The 18,334-nt window shown below is 38.1% G+C and overlaps 3 protein-coding genes and 1 non-coding gene across 9 annotated transcripts; 2 read left to right on the forward strand and 2 right to left on the reverse strand.

Moving 5' to 3' along the window:
• Positions 1–120: 120 nt before the first annotated feature.
• Positions 121–7,455, reverse strand: LOC116027574 (probable methyltransferase PMT28). The gene is made up of 20 exons (XM_031269276.1): positions 7,257–7,455; positions 7,098–7,174; positions 6,898–6,981; positions 6,682–6,795; positions 6,490–6,576; positions 6,237–6,376; positions 6,069–6,156; positions 5,920–5,993; positions 5,708–5,844; positions 5,546–5,646; positions 5,379–5,425; positions 5,073–5,105; positions 3,269–4,172; positions 3,038–3,187; positions 2,456–2,726; positions 2,267–2,359; positions 1,748–1,922; positions 1,364–1,606; positions 1,008–1,202; positions 121–783 (listed from the first exon to the last, which is right to left on the reverse strand). The coding sequence occupies exons 1-20, from the start codon at positions 7,453–7,455 to the stop codon at positions 585–587; spliced, it is 3,411 nt and encodes a 1,136-aa protein (XP_031125136.1). The 3' UTR covers positions 121–584.
• Positions 7,456–7,758: 303 nt separating this feature from the next.
• TRNAM-CAU lies at positions 7,759–7,830 on the reverse strand. The gene has a single exon. It is a non-coding gene; the product is annotated as a tRNA-Met (tRNA).
• Positions 7,831–8,898: 1,068 nt separating this feature from the next.
• Positions 8,899–15,590, forward strand: LOC116027914 (5'-nucleotidase domain-containing protein 4-like). 6 transcript variants are annotated; one of them, XM_031269691.1, is made up of 19 exons: positions 9,367–9,504; positions 10,044–10,131; positions 10,590–10,715; positions 10,817–10,897; positions 11,108–11,185; positions 11,327–11,547; positions 11,651–11,743; positions 12,525–12,608; positions 13,162–13,278; positions 13,405–13,510; positions 13,598–13,660; positions 13,789–13,842; positions 13,946–14,003; positions 14,132–14,208; positions 14,340–14,410; positions 14,639–14,699; positions 14,947–15,006; positions 15,103–15,165; positions 15,270–15,590. In XM_031269691.1, the coding sequence occupies exons 3-19, from the start codon at positions 10,668–10,670 to the stop codon at positions 15,390–15,392; spliced, it is 1,458 nt and encodes a 485-aa protein (XP_031125551.1). In that variant the 5' UTR covers positions 9,367–9,504; positions 10,044–10,131; positions 10,590–10,667; the 3' UTR covers positions 15,393–15,590. The 6 variants fall into 6 exon arrangements, with proteins under 6 accessions (XP_031125548.1, XP_031125551.1, XP_031125553.1 ...); XM_031269693.1 differs by having other exon boundaries at positions 10,594–10,715; XM_031269689.1 differs by having other exon boundaries at positions 10,590–10,897.
• Positions 15,591–16,551: 961 nt separating this feature from the next.
• Positions 16,552–17,885, forward strand: LOC116027595 (zinc-finger homeodomain protein 5-like). Its single transcript, XM_031269299.1, has one exon. The coding sequence runs from the start codon at positions 16,631–16,633 to the stop codon at positions 17,648–17,650; it is 1,020 nt and encodes a 339-aa protein (XP_031125159.1). The 5' UTR covers positions 16,552–16,630; the 3' UTR covers positions 17,651–17,885.
• The last annotated feature ends 449 nt before the right edge of the window (positions 17,886–18,334 follow it).

The raw sequence follows: 18,334 nt of genomic DNA on the forward strand, positions 1-18,334 counted from the left end.
AATGATGTAACTGAATGACCAAAAGTGCTATTTCTAGATAATTTAGAGATAAAATGTTGTGTAATAATCTGCAAAGTGACTTGACAAGAAAAATGACAGCAAGAATCAGTGACAGTCACATAAAAAAATAATGCTCCTCACACCCTTTGATAAAGCAATATGGTTTAGAATTCTGATGCCTCAAACAAACAAACAGAAACAATCTCTCCTTGTTTATCTTGAATTATACAATGTAGGCAAGAACAATTCAGTAGCCTGGCAAAAAATATCATTAACTCTAAATCTATACAACAACCTCAACAACAAAACCACTGAACACCATGCATGAACAAAAAAGCACAGCAGGGAAAATTCCAGTGTTAAACTGCAGGAAAGACGACTCTTTTCGCGTATGTTAGAAGTCGGTACAAGTACAAAGAATGCTGCAAAAGGTGATCCGAGTGCATTCTTAATCACGAGCATTAGCGTTTTCCTTTGTATCCATCCAGATACAGTATATATATATATATTGCTTCGTTTTTCCTTTTTTTTTGCTTTTGGACAAGTGTGATAAAATCATAAAATCAGATGGTTCGATAAAAATTTCAGGGTCGCCATGAGGTTTTCTGTGCACAGAGTATACCCTCTTTGTTTTGAGCAAAAGTAAGTCGAATCTCCCAGTTCAAGCTCCTCAGTATTCTCTCGAGTGGGTCGAGTATCTCTACTTTGTCACGTATAATGACCCAACCGCCTGGCCTTAATATACGATCCATCTCGACTACAATAACTACAGGCTGCTTACACCTGCAGAAAACACGTTTTACTCAAAACAGTGAAAAGAATGATGAGTGGTCACTGCCTAGATGTAGGTGACCATATTGGAATCAAAACCTAACAAATATTCGAAGATGATGACAATTTTGGACTGATTGAGTTTATCAAAGGCAATGTCAAATTCGAGTTGATCTAAACTAGTTGATCTAAACTAGTTGGTAAGTTTGGAGACAGAAACGGAAAAAAATTCTAACCTGTTCTTGAGCCTCGAAAACAGATGATCAGCGTGCAGAAGGTCATAAGATCTAGGATAAGTTCCAAATGACTCGCACCAGTCATGGTATATGCCAACAAGACCACGTTCAAAGATTATTGGAAGGGTGTTCGGAGCATGTACAGGGACAACGTTCATTACCCAAACCTTCTGCTGTGCGAGAGCAGCTGCAAATCTGCGAGTTTTAGCCCCAATCATTGTGTTAGCTCTTTCGAGTTAGTCTAACGACAGCTCCAACAATAGGACTTCAATATCGAGAACAGGAGCAAAAATGTTAATATTTAGTCGCTTTGAATAAGCTTTTTAAAAAAATGGAACCAGATTTACTCGGCTTACCCTCCATTGATTGCTTTCATGTCCATTGCATTCCGAATTTTGGACCAGTCGATACCCAAACCAACAAGGTAAGATTTGTCCACTATAGCTTTCCAGTGTGCATCGTCTGCAATCAACTTTTCTCTATTGTTCATCCAGTCGGGAAAGGTTTCGAGCCTCTTTGGCCACTCCTCAGGCCACTCAGTCCCTCGTTCTTCAATTGCTGAAGGAATCTGATGCAAGCAAACTTTGATTGGAGCATTCCTGAAGCACAAAAACCCGGAGAGTTAGGCTATCTGAAGCAAATACTTTCATTTCTATATTTACGAGAAATCACAAAGTAAAAGATACTAAGGAGTATATGGTTATAGGAAAAAAAAAAAAAGTTCTGCAATCCCTTCTTACCAGGCAAAATCCGGGTTCTCTTTTACGTTGCATAAAGGGGGAACCTTTTTCCTTCTCAGCTCATATATATCATTTGCTTCAGGCTTTTGATAGACTTTAATGCCTATATCACTTTCTTCATCGGTTTTATCAGCCAGGATATTCCAACAAATAGATGCGGTGAGCATGGACATACCTGGAAAACAAGAAGAAACATTACGGGAAATAAAATCAACATAATCCAATTACGAGGAAATTCTACAGGTGAATAGGTGATTGTTGGAGAGTAAGTAATATGAGAAGTTTAATCCGCACTATTAAATAAATTATAAAAATCATTCTAAATCTGCAAAGGACTAATAGTAGACTAACAATGTGTACATTAAATGCCTGGATTGCTGATGAATCTTACGAGTTACGAAATGTATAAATAAAGGAGATGAGCACAAAGCCATCAACCATCTGTTTATGTACTCAGGCATTAAAAAAAAAAAAAAAAAGATTACTTTTTTTCACGGGAAATGAATAGAGAGGTCAAACCTTCTTCAGCCTCGACACTATTGTGTGTTGCTGATAAAATAAAATAACCTCCGGGTCTCAGGACCCTGTTCATTTCAAGAAGAAGTTTGCCCCCTGAAAGAAAGAAGGGTTAAATTCTATTTTTTCTTGATAACGGATGATATAATAATCAAAATATGTGCCAAAGAAAGGCCCTAAGCAATTACGCACCATTAGAATGCCAAGATATGTGGCATTCACCGCAATGAATTGCGTCAAAAACACCGCTAGGGAACGGAAGTCTCCGGGTAGCAAACGGGCTAACTACTGCAGGAAAACCACGCTCGAGGGCGACTTGTGCTAGGTCAACAAGGTCATCTTTCAATCCCAAAGTAAGTGCCAGTACATCCTTTTCAACTAGAGATGCAACAAAACTTGAATCTTTGCACCCGATATCCAGCACTACACGGATATTCTTTCCCCACATGATGTCCGGTACCATCTATTAAGTTAAAACGTCAAATAGTCACATTTCACATCACATTATGATATGATTGGCAACTAAACAAAGCAAATGGGAAGGCCCTAGACTATCTGTTCATAGACATGACCATTATATTGGCTAGTCATATTTTACTTCCTATACTAAGACATTTAAACAAGAATCACTTGGTAACCAGGAATTTCTTTCTGATTTGAATGCTGATTTGAATTGCAAACTTTTTGATAAAAATAAATCTGCCATACTAAAGATCACAAGACATGTTGGCAGCTATTGTAGTTTGGCACTTTATATCAATTCAAGTTACTTACTTCCTCGATGGAATCCAGGTAGTGCCGAATTCCACCCTTCAAAGCAGACTGGCTCTGTGGAAAAGTGAGATATTCGCCAGACTCCACTACCCAGTTTTGAGTCTTAACAAACTCAGCCAATTTCGGGTGTGCTAGATTCTTGTATAGTATCTGCAGGGACACAAAGCAATGCAAATTTAGCTCAATAAACATCAAACATTCCTTGATTAGCATGCTGCAGACGTATTTTACCTTAGACATGCTTTCGGGCCAGCTTACTGGAGTCTCGTATCCATCAGGGGGAAGTGGAACAAGACACAATTGATGTGCCTTAGGGCAACTCCTTTCATGGTGCCTATAACTTTGCACCTTCCGGGATGCACTCTCGATGTCGATGCAAGGGATGTAGTTATGCTTGCTTCTCGTGTTACACAATTGCCAAGTGTAATGTGGTTTTGGATCAAACAAGGGCCCCAATTTCTTGCTTTTCTTCGAACCGCCATTATCATCCACCTTCTCCTGAGGTTCTTGATCCAACCCATCATCACTAACCATATCCACCTCCTCATTCCCTTTCTCCTCAAATCCCTCACCTTGATCTAAATCTCCTCCATTCTCTTCATCTTCTTCTTTTTTCGAATCCTCGCCTTCCGGTCCATGATCATCATCCTTTTTCTTCTCTTCCCCAACCTCTTTGGGAGCCTCTAAACCCTCCCCCTTCTCTTCCCCTTTCCCTTTTCCCCCTCCATCATCCAATTTCAACTCCTTCTTCTCCTCATTCTCCCCAGATTCAGCCTTTAATCTTTCCTCTCCCTCTTTCTTCTTCTCCCTCTTTACTGGCTCTTCCTTCTTGGGATGAACCCCAAACTCAGCCCCATTAAATTTCTTCCCATTCCCAGAAATTGGCTCAGCAATATCATCAAAGGTCTCTCTTTGAGAGGCCACCGAGTAAGAAGAAGGCGAAAACACCGACCAAGTCACCACAAAACAAAGACCCAAGATCACAACCGCAGTTAACTTCACACAGAACCCAAAAGACTGATATGAACGCTTCACTTGACGCCCAAATCTTGCAATAGCCATGAGCTCTGTAAAATCTCTGGGCGGAACAGAAACCCAAATAGCGTATACAGAAATAATAATAATGCTGGGAATACTTCGGGGTGAAGGTGAAGTTCTGGGAAGACAGATAGATACGTTTCAACTGAAAGAAAGTGAAAAGTTAAAAGTAAAATCCAAAAAGGTGGGCTGCAGAGTTTCAAACTCTTCAGCAATTTGGCTTTGGAGGACTTGGAAGTTGAAATCAAGGATTACCAGCAAGATTTTCGTTAATTCCGATGAATACAATGATGGTCTAAGCTGGGATTTTCGCAAATCATTTGCAGTTAGTGTCTGTAATCTGCTAAACCGGCAGTTCTAGAGTGGAAAGTAGTATTACCTAGTTTGTCAGATATATCTATGAAATGAAAATATACAACTCTCAGTTAAATTAAAGCTAGCAGTGAATTTTGCTTACACATCATTAGAAGGTGATTGTAATCCTTTGTTCATTAGTCAAACAAATTGTAGATAAGTTTATAATAAAAGATTTTAGCACGATCGAACTGAATCTGAATTAGTAAGAATCACTACGAAAAAAAAATGTTAAGATCTCAATTTATAAACTAAATTTTAATTTGATGTTAAGCCTAACATAACATCTATAGTTTTATCTCTTGTTCAGCAAATCAGTTGACTCATACTCTTTACTAGGAAATTTAGCTCTTAGTCTGTATGAATCTCTTAGAAAGGTACTCCACCTAGTTATTTTTTCTTTCAAAACAAATATCAATAATTTTTTTAATACAATTAGTAGAAAAATAAAAACTACATAATAAAGTAATCAACATTCCTACAATATATCCTAAATTAGTAATGTGGCAAGAGTGCTGCCTACAAATTAAATAATTATTACACAAAGAATGTGGGCATTATCCTAAGCCTCATTGTTTCAGAAGCCAGAAAACTACACTATCTCAGCCTCATTGAAGAACAAGATCCTGCAGGCAGAAGAGACTCCTCCTGTGAAGTGTTCATGTTGATCTTTATCCTGCAATCAATCAATCAACACTGTTAGAATTCAAGATTGGTATAATAAACTGCATTTTCAAAAATTATGGAATTTTTTAGTAACAGGAAAATCCGTAGTCACTATCAGAAAGTGTGCACTGAATAAACTCTGCTGTGTAACCCTAACCGGCAAAGGACTAGGGGTAAACTAGTCTAGATAGACAATGCCTTGTGACCCTAGCCGACAGAGGGCTAATAGGCCGCTCAAACTGGGAGTCGAACTTATAACCTTGTCGGATTCTGGGATTTTTACCTGTTGTGAATGTTAACATATTCATCAGTCTCATCTAGTATCTCCTCCTGACATGGGGGCAAAAATGACAGAATCTCAGCAACACAGATAGTAAGCCATGAAGCAGCAAAAATTGATTCAGATCAAGATAATATATGAATCTGAATTTCTCTCCATTTCCTGGGCACCTGAAGAAGCTCCTCAATTACATCTTCCATTGTGATCACACCAACCACTTGTTGATCAGCAGTGAACTCGCGAATCGCAGAACTCTCAGCATTTTCAGCTTCTGAAACACAAAAGCGGGTGCGTTTACTAATGGGAGAAACTAAAACAAAAAATACGTTTACTCGTACATCGTTCCAAACCTTTGGCATTAGTCCACGGCTTATTAGACTCACTCAGATCTCTATAGACAACAGCCATATGACTGTGACCTTTCTGAAACTCTTTCAGAATATCATACAAAGGCATGTCTTCTGAAACCCTGAAAATTGCAGAGAAAAATGACAGAAAAACTCAAACCTCCATGAAGATCTGGGGAAGCAGAAACTATCCATACCTGGGAATCTTTCCTACCATCATCTTTCTTACTGCAATGCAGTCTTCTGGGAGGATCGCCAAGAGATTTTTCACCTGCCAACAGGATAAAACCTCGGTTACGAAAACTTAACACAGCATTCTTTTCTGCAGACAACATAGATAAGGTACCAGAATCAGTCCAACAATGTTGGTAGGATATCTGTGGTAAACAGGAACTCTACTGTGCCCCATTGTGACTATAGAACTCATCGTCTCACTGCAAGAAACATAAGATCAGTACAGATATGGCCTCTGAAATGCAGAATTTTACGAACAGGAAGGCAATAGAAAGCCCACGAATTAAGAGTTCCATCCAAATCAAGACAAAATGTGTTTGATATTGGGGTCATGACATCTTTGGCAGTTCTCTCAGTCAGTTCAAGTGCTCCAGCAATAATTGTTGTTTCGTTTCGTGTCAAATCGCCTCCTTTCCCAGCCTAATGCCCAGAATCATAAAACGCAATTTAGGCATACATTTATACAAACTGATAGTGTGACCGTACATTTATTATTATATGCTCAACAACGGGCTTATAGGAACACAGATTACCTCGTTGCTGTGAAAATCCACAAACGTTTTCAGCTCTGCTCGACGCAGAAGAACAGCATGGCCTTTGCCCAACATCCAATCCAAAACCTGGAAACACAACCACTTAGTAGCCCTAAATTCTCAGCAGCAGAACCTAATCCATTTCTGCATTTGCTGCAATCCAAAATTCTCAGCAGCTGTGTATCCGAGTACCTTACTAATTGGATAGGCTACGGGGAAGAAAATCCAGAGAAGCAGATGAACAAGTGGCGCTGCTGCTGCTCCAACCTTCAATCCATAGTGAGGAATTATGGCATGAGGCAAAATCTGCAGAAACGCAGAAACATTAGTTAATTAGATCAGAACAGTTGTAGGTTGAAGATATGACTCATATCATATGAGCAAATATGTATAGTGCATTAGTACTACCTCTGCAAACATGAGAACCAGTGTGATAGAGACAAGAATTGCAGCCCAGGAAGGGAGAAGGCTGTCCAAGAATATGGGAAGAGACTAACAGAATAACAGTAAAGAGAATCAAGAAAACGAAATAATGTTAACAGACAAACAGAACTAACTAACAGTGAAGATAATCAAGAAAATGTTGTTGTTGTTGTTGTTCTGCAGACCTCCATTGCCAGCCCGTTGGCAATCAGGAGTGTGCAGAGCAAAAGGTGCTGCCTTTTCACCACCGGGAGGATCTTAGCTGCAAAAAGAAATAAATTTTAGACATCTGGTTTAGAAACACACATACAATGATACAAACCAGATATCCACAGCCATTTTACTAGCATGAGTGCGGTCTCTAGGGCGCCCGGACTTGCTGAGAACTTCAAGGTCGACGAGGCCAAGGGACATGAGGCCGAGGGTGAGGCCAGCAGTGAAGCCTGCGAAAACCACCAATCCGACACAGGCAAACATGTTTAATATGAACTTTGGACCACAACATGGGATATCGGGCTTTGTCTCCCTCATTTTGATCTCCATTCCTTGTTGAGTTTCAAGAAAATAGAATCCTGCTAATCTGCTATGGTGCTGTTATGCAATCCCAGAAATTGCAGTCTATCTATAGGCATGCTGCACCATTGATGGTTTCATAATTTTCATTAGCATGAGGTTTTCTTGTTTCCTTAGCCACACAAGAATTATGGACAAAGATGAGCTGAGTTTACTAGAGAAATTAGTGTTATTAAAGGCCTCTGATCTGGATCTTAATCCTCCAACAGGTAGGGGTTGCACAGATGGAGCCATGGAGTCTGATTGCTGGGCAAAAAAATTCGAAAGCCACCCTATCAGAGCCAGGTTTCGATCCTGGGACCTGTGGGTTATGGGCCCACCACGCTTCCGCTGCGCCACTCTGATGTGTTGAATACTAAGCTATCATTTATGTTTATCAACTATTTCTACTTTGCTTACAACCTCAACTTTTTTAGCCAACCGATTACTTGCCTATTTGTAGTATAAATGTTCTTAGATGTACTACTACATAAATAAAATAATAATGGATATATGTCAACTTGTTAAAATGTTTTAACCATGATTTGTGAATTTGTAAAATGTTTTAATGTAACCGTAATTTACTGAAAATCCGAAACCTTGCTTGAATGTGCGTTGGGTAAAGCCTACCACATGACTTTAGCCGGAAACGACCATAATGAGGTAAATCGGTTCAAATAAAAAAGACTATAAATAATCAAAATTGAAATATTGTGATTACCAAGTCAATTGTTCGATTAATTTAGTTGGGAAGTTTATATTTCACATATTCATATCAATTATTGCTTCTTGGTTTTTTCAAAATTTCAGAATTATTTTTAAAATATTACGGAGTATTATTTTTCCTTTCAAATTGTGAAATCTAAATTTAAATTGAAAAACAACATTAAATATTTAGATGTAATGTAGTTGAATTCTGTCAACATCAAAGAAATTGCACTCTTTGACCCAAAAAGAAAAAAATTTAAATTCACATTTTTAATATATTGATTAGAGTGATTTACTTTCAATTATTGATTTTGATTTATTTCACTATGTCTTTAACTTTACAAATGTGTTACTCTTAATATAAAATATTTAAACTACTCTTAAATATAGTAGGGGAGGTGAAATTTAGTTACAATTTTGTAAAGTGAGAGTATTTTGAATTAAAATTTGGATTTAGTAAAAATAAACGACCCTTAACACAAGGTGCTAAGCATCTTGTAATCATTTTGTTGTTGATAAACTTAAAAAACGTAAGTTTGTTCTTATCAAAATAATGTATGATTTCATTTATTATGGATATTAATTTAAAAAATATTTTCTTTAAATATGAAATTAATTTATGTAATCTCGAGTTATATCTTAAAATATAATCTTCTTAATCAATATAATTTCACATTTCGTAAATTAAAAGCTCTAAAAATGTGGAAATAATTTGCGTTACATCCCCGCTAAAATGCGCCTTCTCCGCCGCTCTCCGCCGTGTCCGATCTGGCGTTTTCTCCGTTAAAACTCCCGACAAGGCACGACTCCCCGTAAATTTTCATCCCAATTCCCAATCCAGAGAATGTGAGGCATGTGAATGCGGGAAATCCAGTCGCGTTAATTTCGCCTTTCCTTTTTAACCTCCGGTCAAAGAAATTATTACTTTTTGATTTTTGTTAATATATATCTTATTATCGATACAATCTAACCCTGCATTCAGGTGTTATTGAATGTATAGTACACGTCGGACTTGAATTCGCTGCTTTGGCTGTGTATGCATAGCGTCATTTGGTCGTCAGCAACAATTATAGCCTCGGTGGTTCGGATTTGGGTGGTAGCATTAGCATATTCCGTGTTATCCTCACCCATTTGGCTGTGGAAATTCTCATTCGCGTCCAAAATGGTTTGCATTTAAGGGAAATATGCGGCTTCCGGGGGAGCGTTCCGTTTCGTTTTGCCTCTCGGGGATCCCTTCTCTTCCTCCTCCCAACTCCCTTTCTTATATTTCTCGAAATCTCCGCTTCCGGGTCGGCCCTTTTCGGAGCAGAGGCACTCGCATTCGTTATAAAGGTGCGAGCTTGCGCTTGATTTCTTCCTCTAAATGTCTGCCATTGGTTCTGTTGTGATTTTACCCGATTTCTTTATTGGAAATTTTGCTGGATTTCTGCATGGCTGATATCAGGGTGATGATTTTATTCATTTATTTAGCATTTTAGGAGCTCTCCGTGGTTTAGGTATGAGCTGCAAACAAGTTTTGCTTTTCCAAATGTTAAAGGCTCAGTCTTTTCTTCTGCTGATGTGAAAACTTAGTTTATTTTTCATAACCAGTGCTTTTGATTGAGGTCTTGTGGGTGAGGATGTTAAAGGAATTTCTTTGCAATTATAGAAAGAGTCAGTTTTGTAATGCATTTTATAGAGGATAACTGTTGGTCATCGTTCTATCTGTCCCTCTCAGGCTCTCACAGTCATGCTCATTTGATTTTGCATCTTGTATCTAGGCTGTACTTTTGGTGAAAGTTTGGGCTAACTAGTCCTAACACTGTACTAAAAGTTCTTTCTAGGTAAGAAAATTCAGTGTGAGGAATTCTAACTGTGTGAGTGAAATATAGGTTTTCATTGGAGCATACCTTGGAGTATAGGCTTACAAGTTGGAACATAACTCGGTGCTTTCAGTTGGTTTTACATTGGATCCCGAAGGTAAGCTTGTAAGGTTTACTTTAGGGAAGAGGGTCAATTAAAAAAACAAAAACTTTTATGTTATAATTTAGGTTATCAATTTCAGTATATATATAAGCCTAGTTGTTTGATGACGTCATTTTCAGTATCTATGGCCAGTTGATAAGGTTAAAGTTGTTGAGTTTTGGTGTCTATTGCAGTAATTTGATAAATGAAATTGTTGCAAGTGGGGTTTGGAACTTTTGAAACTGTTAGCTTACATGTGTTCTAGATTCTAGACTAGCTTTAATATCCTGCAATGGTAATTCTGTTTAGGATGCTATGCTTGTTGAAATATAGAAATTAGGAACCCTAGCATAGCCTTAAGTTGTAACCTAACCCATGAATGTGTGAGTGTAGTCTTCTGTACATATATGCAATTGCATCATTTTTCATTATGCTGTCCTTGGCGAACATCTGAATGATGTTAATTCAATTAGGAAGAAATCAGCTGCATACAAGAAGTGCTATGGATGGTATTCGCTTGGATGGCAATACAACACAACTTGAGATAGATAATGGTGCATTTGGTCATCAACGTTCCTGTATTTGGTCATCTCCAGGAGGTTGCAAAATTGATATTGGAAAACAGATCTTTTGTAATAGATCCTTGAACATGAACAATATAGTTGCAGTTGGTTTTGACATGGATTACACTCTGGCACAGTACAAACCTGAGACTTTTGAATCTCTTGCATATGAAGGAACTGTGAAAAAGCTTGTTTATGATTTGGGATATCCTGAAGAGGTATGTGCACTACACTATTTCCTATGTCTTATGTATAATCTTATGTGATATTCTAAATTCTAACATAAAATAATGTCTTTGGCATTCATCTCTTGGCATGTACATCACACTGCTAAAGTGATTCCTCTGTCTCTAGTCCCACCGCCCCATTATCAGTTAAATGTATTGATAGTGACTGATACTTTGTAATTGCATTTGTATTTTTTATAGCTGTTACAATGGTCCTTTGATTGGAGCTACATGGTCAGGGGTTTAGTTGTTGACAAGAAGAGAGGGAATATATTGAAGGTTTGTATGTTTGATGATAATTTTGTCATATTTTTCCATCTTGATATATAATTTGTATGCGTTCCTATTGATTAGGCTTCTAGCTAAAGTAAGTATTCCTTGTCTAAATTTATTTTCCAATATTGCTTGTATCTATAACAGATGGACCGGCACAAATACGTGAAAGTTGCTTACCATGGATTCAGGCAAATGTCAAAGGGGGATAAAATAGCAACTTATGGCAATACTTTGATACAAGATTCATTTGATGAACCTGACTATGCACTTATTGATACCCTTTTCTCCTTGGCTGCAGCATACTTATTTGCTCAGCTAGTGGACTTTAAGGACAATAACCCAGGAAGAATTCCTGAAGAGTCAGAGTAAGAGCATAATCAGCATTATTTAGTGTTAATATAGAGCATAGTAGCAAGCTAATCTTCTGCATCAATATTTATATTCTTACTTGCTACATAATGTTTGCAGCTATGCTTGTATGCACAAGGATATTCATGCAGCTGTGGACTTGTGCCACCGTGATGGAACCTTGAAGCAGACAGTTGCACAAGATCCTAAAAGGCATGTATAATATGTTTTTCTTTTTGAAATGGTAAATAAAATTTTGTAGCAACTGGTTAAGTCTCTTTGAACTTTGAAGATACGACTTGGTATTATTACATAAAAAAAAAACAAATTTGTACATCTCTTTGAATAGAAAGACACCCTTGCTGTAAGAATAAAAATTTTCCCCTTATTTAATTTGATACGTATCGGTGTCCTATAATAATTCTTCTATGTTGTTGAGGAAGTGAAGGAACATAGTTTGGCCAACTTACAAAATTGTCATTATCACATGGTTTCTGAGCCTTCAGCTATTTAATTTGATATGCATGGATGCATGAGAACAATTTCACTATGGTACTGAGGAAGTGCAGGAACATAGTTTGGGAAGCTAACAACATTGCCATTATCACAATGCTTATGAATTTGATGTGTCCTGTTAGAAGACGTATAATTGATGATGCAATGGATTCAGAAACCTTTTAAATTTACTTTACCAAAGCATGGGGAAAGGTGTCATACCTTGAACATTGTCTATCTTACAAAATTTAATTGCTCAGTAGTTTGGAACCTTGAATCCATGGATGATCATGTTCTTGTGCAGCTCTCAAGGCTTTTTTAGTGAGGAAAGAGTGCTCCTGAGTTTCTTGATGCACTCGCTTTACATGTAGCATATTTTAGTCTTGGTTGAGTCTCATTCTCCATATTTGCTATCAACCAAGAACAAACTAATTCATTAACATGCATCAAAGATTTCTTTAACAATGTGAATCTTATTTGTTGCCATTTCCTACTACAGATATATCAATGATGATACCTCAATTGTTCCCATGCTCAAAATGCTTAGAGAATCTGGGCGTGCTACCTTTTTGGTGACTAACAGGTAATGTTGTTTTTCTATATAGATTAGTATGAAGGTTTGCATTTAGTGCTCTGCTTGAGAACTTGTTTGAAGACTAGTGGAAACTGTTGCATGCACCTTCTAGTTCAATCCCATTTCAGTTCAATATATCTTTCTTTTAGTAAGTCACAGTTTCAATGAATAACATGGAGTTATGCTATGTAATTAATTATCAAACATACTGAAAAAAACTTGAAATGATGTCTATATGATTTTATGGTACTTAACTGTTTCTTTATTTAGAGATTGGCACAGAGCCTTGAGCCTTCAAAGTTCCCTGAATAAAATTTCCTTCTCCTTATAACCCCCTCAGAGAATGAAAAAAATATATGTATTCTTTTTATTTCAATGGTTTCTCATCTAAAGATGCTTTGAATTTTTCTATTTGTTGCCCCTGAATTCGTGTTTCTTTATGTTAAGTGTAGTTGAACCTTGACTATGATTTTGTTAGACCTTCGTTTATAGTAAATTTGAATGTTTGCAATATTGTTTCATTTTATTTAGATTGCTTATAAACTTGATTATATCTATGCAGCCTTTGGGACTATACGAATGTTGTCATGAACTTTCTTTGTGGGCCCAAGTCAACAGATTGTTGTTCAACTCTCACTTTTGAGTGGCTTCAATATTTTGATGTTGTTATTACTGGCAGGTCATCTTCCTTCCTTATAAATCAAAATGTGTTTCTGCCTTTTTGCCTTCCAAACCTGATATATTCTATTAATTGGTCATTTTGCTTTTTCCTAATGATATTACTCATCAAGAAAATTGTCTACAGTGCGAAACCAGGCTTTTTCAATGAGGAAAATCGTGCCAATCTTTTTGGGGTTGATCCTAAGACTGGGATGCTTATGAACACTGATAATGGGACTCCTATGGCTCAGGTGAGCATAAATTTCGGTACTTTTCTGCTTGTGATCTCTTTATTGCCTTTGCCTACATGTTGACTTTATTTCTAATTAACGAAATAGGTAGGGAGCACTTCCATAAGATTGCCAATAGAAAGCTTAACCGAAGGATGTAGAGTTTTCCAGGTACGAGAATTCTCTTCTATTTTTAACCCCACACTGTCCTTGCTCTTTGTTATGTCAAAGTTGAGGCTTTTAATTGTTAGGCCTTATTTTGTAGTTTATATCAATGGCTTCCTTTATACTATTTTCAGGGAGGAAGTGTTGGCCATTTGCATAAATTACTCAACATTGAATCAAGCTCACAGGTATCTTATTAATCATCTCTTTACTGTAAATTTCATTCCCAATTGCGTTTATCTAGCCAAATTTCTTGGTTTTTATTATACTGAGGTGTTCTGTTTTTGTTAGATTCTTTATGTTGGGGATCACATATATGGTGACATCTTACGCAGCAAAAAGGCTTTAGGTATATATGCTCGATTCTGTTATTATTATCGTCCTTATTTGTTTTATCTCACAATTGACATTCACCATATTCTCCTTAGAATCCTAAGATTATTTATTAATTCATTTGAGAGTTCTGTATTTGAGCAGGCTGGAGAACAATGCTTGTTGTTCCAGAGCTTGAGAGAGAAGTTGAACTTCTCTGGGAACTCAAGGATACACGCAAGGTATTATAAAGAAATAAACATTGGGCAGTAATCGAGTTCTCTTTCGTATCAGTAACATATCGTCCCGAAGTTCCATTCCAGTTGCTTATTCATTAGCAAACTTGTATTTTTGACCACCGTATCCATTGCAGCATCTTCAGTCGCTGAGGAGTGAGCGCGATCACATTGAAGACGACATAGATCATTTGAAGTGGCGTCTCAAGTAATTCCTTTTAATTTTTTTCTTTCCCTAATTAGGTGCCCCACGTTAAAAGTTTGTATTATGGAAGCGGTTACTAGTTTGGTGTAAATTCATTTTATTCCAACTAGTATATTATATGCTCGGGATTTCACCCGTACAATAATCTCTCTCTTCTCGTTCTTGATTTTTGTCTCGACCACCTTTGTATTCATCTTTGCCTCGATTCCTTTTGTTCTTATTACATTTCAGGTCTCAAGGTGCTGATGATGCCGAGAAGGAAAGGCTGTCATCCAAGCTTGTCGAACTGCAGGTTGGCATATTTGACGTTTGTCATTAATAAATTTAACCAACATGGTTGGCGTGGTGGTTCAGCACCTCGTCCCTTAAGGCCAGTCCCCTACCACTTAGTGTGCTGACCGTTGGGATGGAGGATTAGTCTTCTGGCTATCGGCTGGAGGGATACCTTTGGGAAACCAAAAAAAAGTTATCTCGGGACTTCCTGGCCAACTGAATTGTAGTAGAATTTACCTGATATAGTCTACGTTATGTTATTTTAGTCGCATCGAGAGCAAGTCAGGGTCGTTCATAAGCAGACTCAACGCGAATGTCATAAGAAGGTAAGGCAATTCTCTGCTTGTTTTCAGAGTGCATTATTTCGTAAAAAAGAGTTGTTCAGCTTGTTTCTTATGGCGTTCTGTCGTGAACATTTCCAGTTCCACAAGGTCTGGGGACAACTCATGAAGACTGGCTATCAGAATTCCCGCTTTGCACATCAGGTCACATAAATATTATTTACTAAAACTTGTATATAACTTATTAACGTTGATCCATTAGCTTTAATTACTCGCCAACTCAATGCAAGTATTCTGTTCGTTCACAGGTCGAGAGGTTCGCGTGTCTGTACACCAGCCAGGTTACAAATCTGAGCCTTTACTCTCCCGACAAATATTACAGACCAAGCGAAGATTTTATGCCCCATGAATTTGATATCCTTTCTCTGTAAAAAACAATTGATTATCCCCTGCTATGATTTAGGTTTGGCCGAATCAGAATCAACATTTCTGCTGATTCTATTGTATTGGAACTGAATCATATTTTCTTCTGTCAGAATTCCCATGAAACGAAGAACGAACTAGTTTGAATCTATACTCTTTGCTTTCCACAAAGTATGAATCAATCAAACGTGCATTGTTTTCGATTATCCTATACTAAAGATGGAATGATTTACACTTTTTTATGCTATCTGTCAACATTCTTGAGAGGTGATGATCAATTTCTCAGGTTTGAACAGGAAAGTATGAATCTTGCTGATATAGAAATCTCCTTCTGCAGCCCGTAGGGGCAGCTCAACTTGTAGCAGAGGTGAAATTTGTCACAAGAGATCAATTACAGTGTGACTGAGTGTGAGAACAGCCTCTCAAAATGAGTGGTTCCTTGTCGCAATGAACAGAGAAGTCTAGTCTCTATTAGTCAGTTGAGTCACCGTGATTTATCAATCCACAAATTGGAGAGGCGTCTGGTATACGATTCCTCTATTTTAAATGTAAAAAATAATTTGAATTTAAATTTTAAATAAAAATTGAAATATAAAATTAATGAACATATCAAATTTCATATTTTAAAATTCTAATTTGCATTTAAGTGTTAATTTTAAAAGTATTGTAATTTAATAATATTATTTGTTTTTAAAATAAGTCTTACACTCAATTTTACCCAGATTAAGTTGTATACCTATCTTCTTATCTTATAATTTATGGAGTAACAAGGGGTACTAAAGTAGAGTCCTAGTAAATAACAATATAGCATTTTGTCACATTATTTATTTATTTTTTATTAATGGTTGGTAATTGTGAACCGTAGGATTTGATTTAAATCATAATTGGAAATTGAAATAAATCAGATTAGGATTCACTAAAATAAAAAAATCTTAACTGTAATCGTAATTCAGATTATGATTATGATTTAAGACCGATTCAAACAGTAGAAAATTAGATTTTAAACCCCACTTGCTGAAAAACCATCAAACTTCACTTTCATATGTCTGCCATAGTCATGAAACATACCATCTCGATTTTCTCGAACCAACCTTAATAATGGCGATTCTCTCTCTTAAATCTTAAAAACTTAAAACTAGGTTTCTGTTCTTTCTTGCATTGGAATTGGAATCTCCTTTGCTTTGTTTTGCTGATAATTAAGCTAAGGTTTCTGCTTTTATGTAATTGTGTTAATTACAATTCAAGAATGGGATTGACCGGAGAGGATAAGGAAATCGGTGACGGTGGGGGATTTCAAGCCGGTGTAGATGACGCGCCGCCTCCGCCGCCGGAGAATCAAGAAAACTCCGCCGGGGGACCCAGAGTGATCCGGTACCGGGAGTGCCTGAGGAACCACGCGGTTAGCATCGGAGGGAGTGTTACGGATGGGTGCGGCGAGTTTATGCCCGCCGGCGAAGAGGGAACGGTGGCGTCCTTGAAATGCGCCGCCTGTAACTGCCACCGTAACTTCCACCGCCAAGAAACCCCCCACGGCGACGGCGGCGCTCCTCCGCCGCCTAATCCCCCCGCCCTTCCCTCCTTTGCTTCCATGACCCACCGCCACAATGCATGGGCTTCCCTCGCCGCCCTATCCCCGAAAACCTTCGGCGGCGCTAAACCCCCAACCACCGCCGTCGCCGTCTCCACGGCGGCGACGTCGACGGCGACCGTTGCCTCGTCATTCCAAGAACCAAACTTTAACCCCCACAAATGCTTCACCTCAGCCCCCTTCCCTTCCGCCGCCACCGCCACGGCGGCGCCGGCGCCGGCGACGGTTGCCTCGTCATTCCAAGAACCAAACTTTAACCCCCACAAATGCTTCAGCTCCGCCCCCTTCCCTACCCCCGCCACGGCGGCGCCGGTAACGGTTGCCTCCTCATTCCAAGAACCAACCTTTAACCCCCACAAATGCTTCAACTCGGCCCCCTTCCCCTCCCCCGCCACCGCGGCGGCTCCGGCGCCGGCGCCGCCGTCGGAGACGCGGGGAAAGAAGCGGTTCAGAACGAAATTCACGGCGGATCAGAAGGAGAAGATGACGGAATTTGCAGACAAAATCGGGTGGCGAATTCCCAGAGAAGAAGAAAACATCAATGGAGTTGAAAGATTTTGCGGCGAAATTGGAGTGAAGAGACAAGTGTTCAAAGTTTGGATGCATAACAACAAATCCTCTGCTAAACCCAACGCCACATCACCATCGCAATCATCATCATCATCAATCAACAACTAATCATCATCATTATTATCAATCAATCATTTTATTAGCTAGTCAGCTTCTTCTGCAAGTATAGTTATCTGTAAGAGTAGTTATTATTATGTATAATGTTAGGTAGAAAAGGAAAAAGGTGAATGTGTATAAATATAAGCTAGTAGGTAGCTAGTATTGTCAACCTTAGCTTGTCTGATATCATGACTTTGTTGAGTGTACCAATTTTGTGTATATGTGATATTAATGTGAAAAATGTTTGGTGAGTGTACCAATAGTATGGCTGCAACCCAAAATCATAGCTCAGCTCCGATCAATTTTGTAGTGGTACGATATCAAAGTGGGAACACTTTTTACTAAGTACATATGAGGGAAAACGTTCTCATGGAAGTGGTATATATTAGATGGTATTAGATAACTTAAAATGAACGGTCACATGCAAAGTGTGTTTAGAGTGTCTTTCATCACAAAAGTTACAATGGTGATGATTTTTTTTTATGTGACCACCACAACCATTTAAATATATATGGAAATATTTTAGGGATCACAAGAATGTATATTCAAAGCTTTTAGGACTATAAGGTATAAGATTGGTGGAAGGGGAAGATTTAAATTTAAAAAAAAAAAAACTTTTGAAGGTAAAACAAGAGAGAATCTGCTCAGAAAGGAAAGGGGAAGGTGTGTGTGGGGGGGGGGGGGGGGGAGGTT

Source organism: Ipomoea triloba, chromosome 8 (genome assembly GCF_003576645.1).
Source record: "Ipomoea triloba cultivar NCNSP0323 chromosome 8, ASM357664v1".
Classification (NCBI taxonomy): domain Eukaryota; kingdom Viridiplantae; phylum Streptophyta; class Magnoliopsida; order Solanales; family Convolvulaceae; genus Ipomoea; species Ipomoea triloba.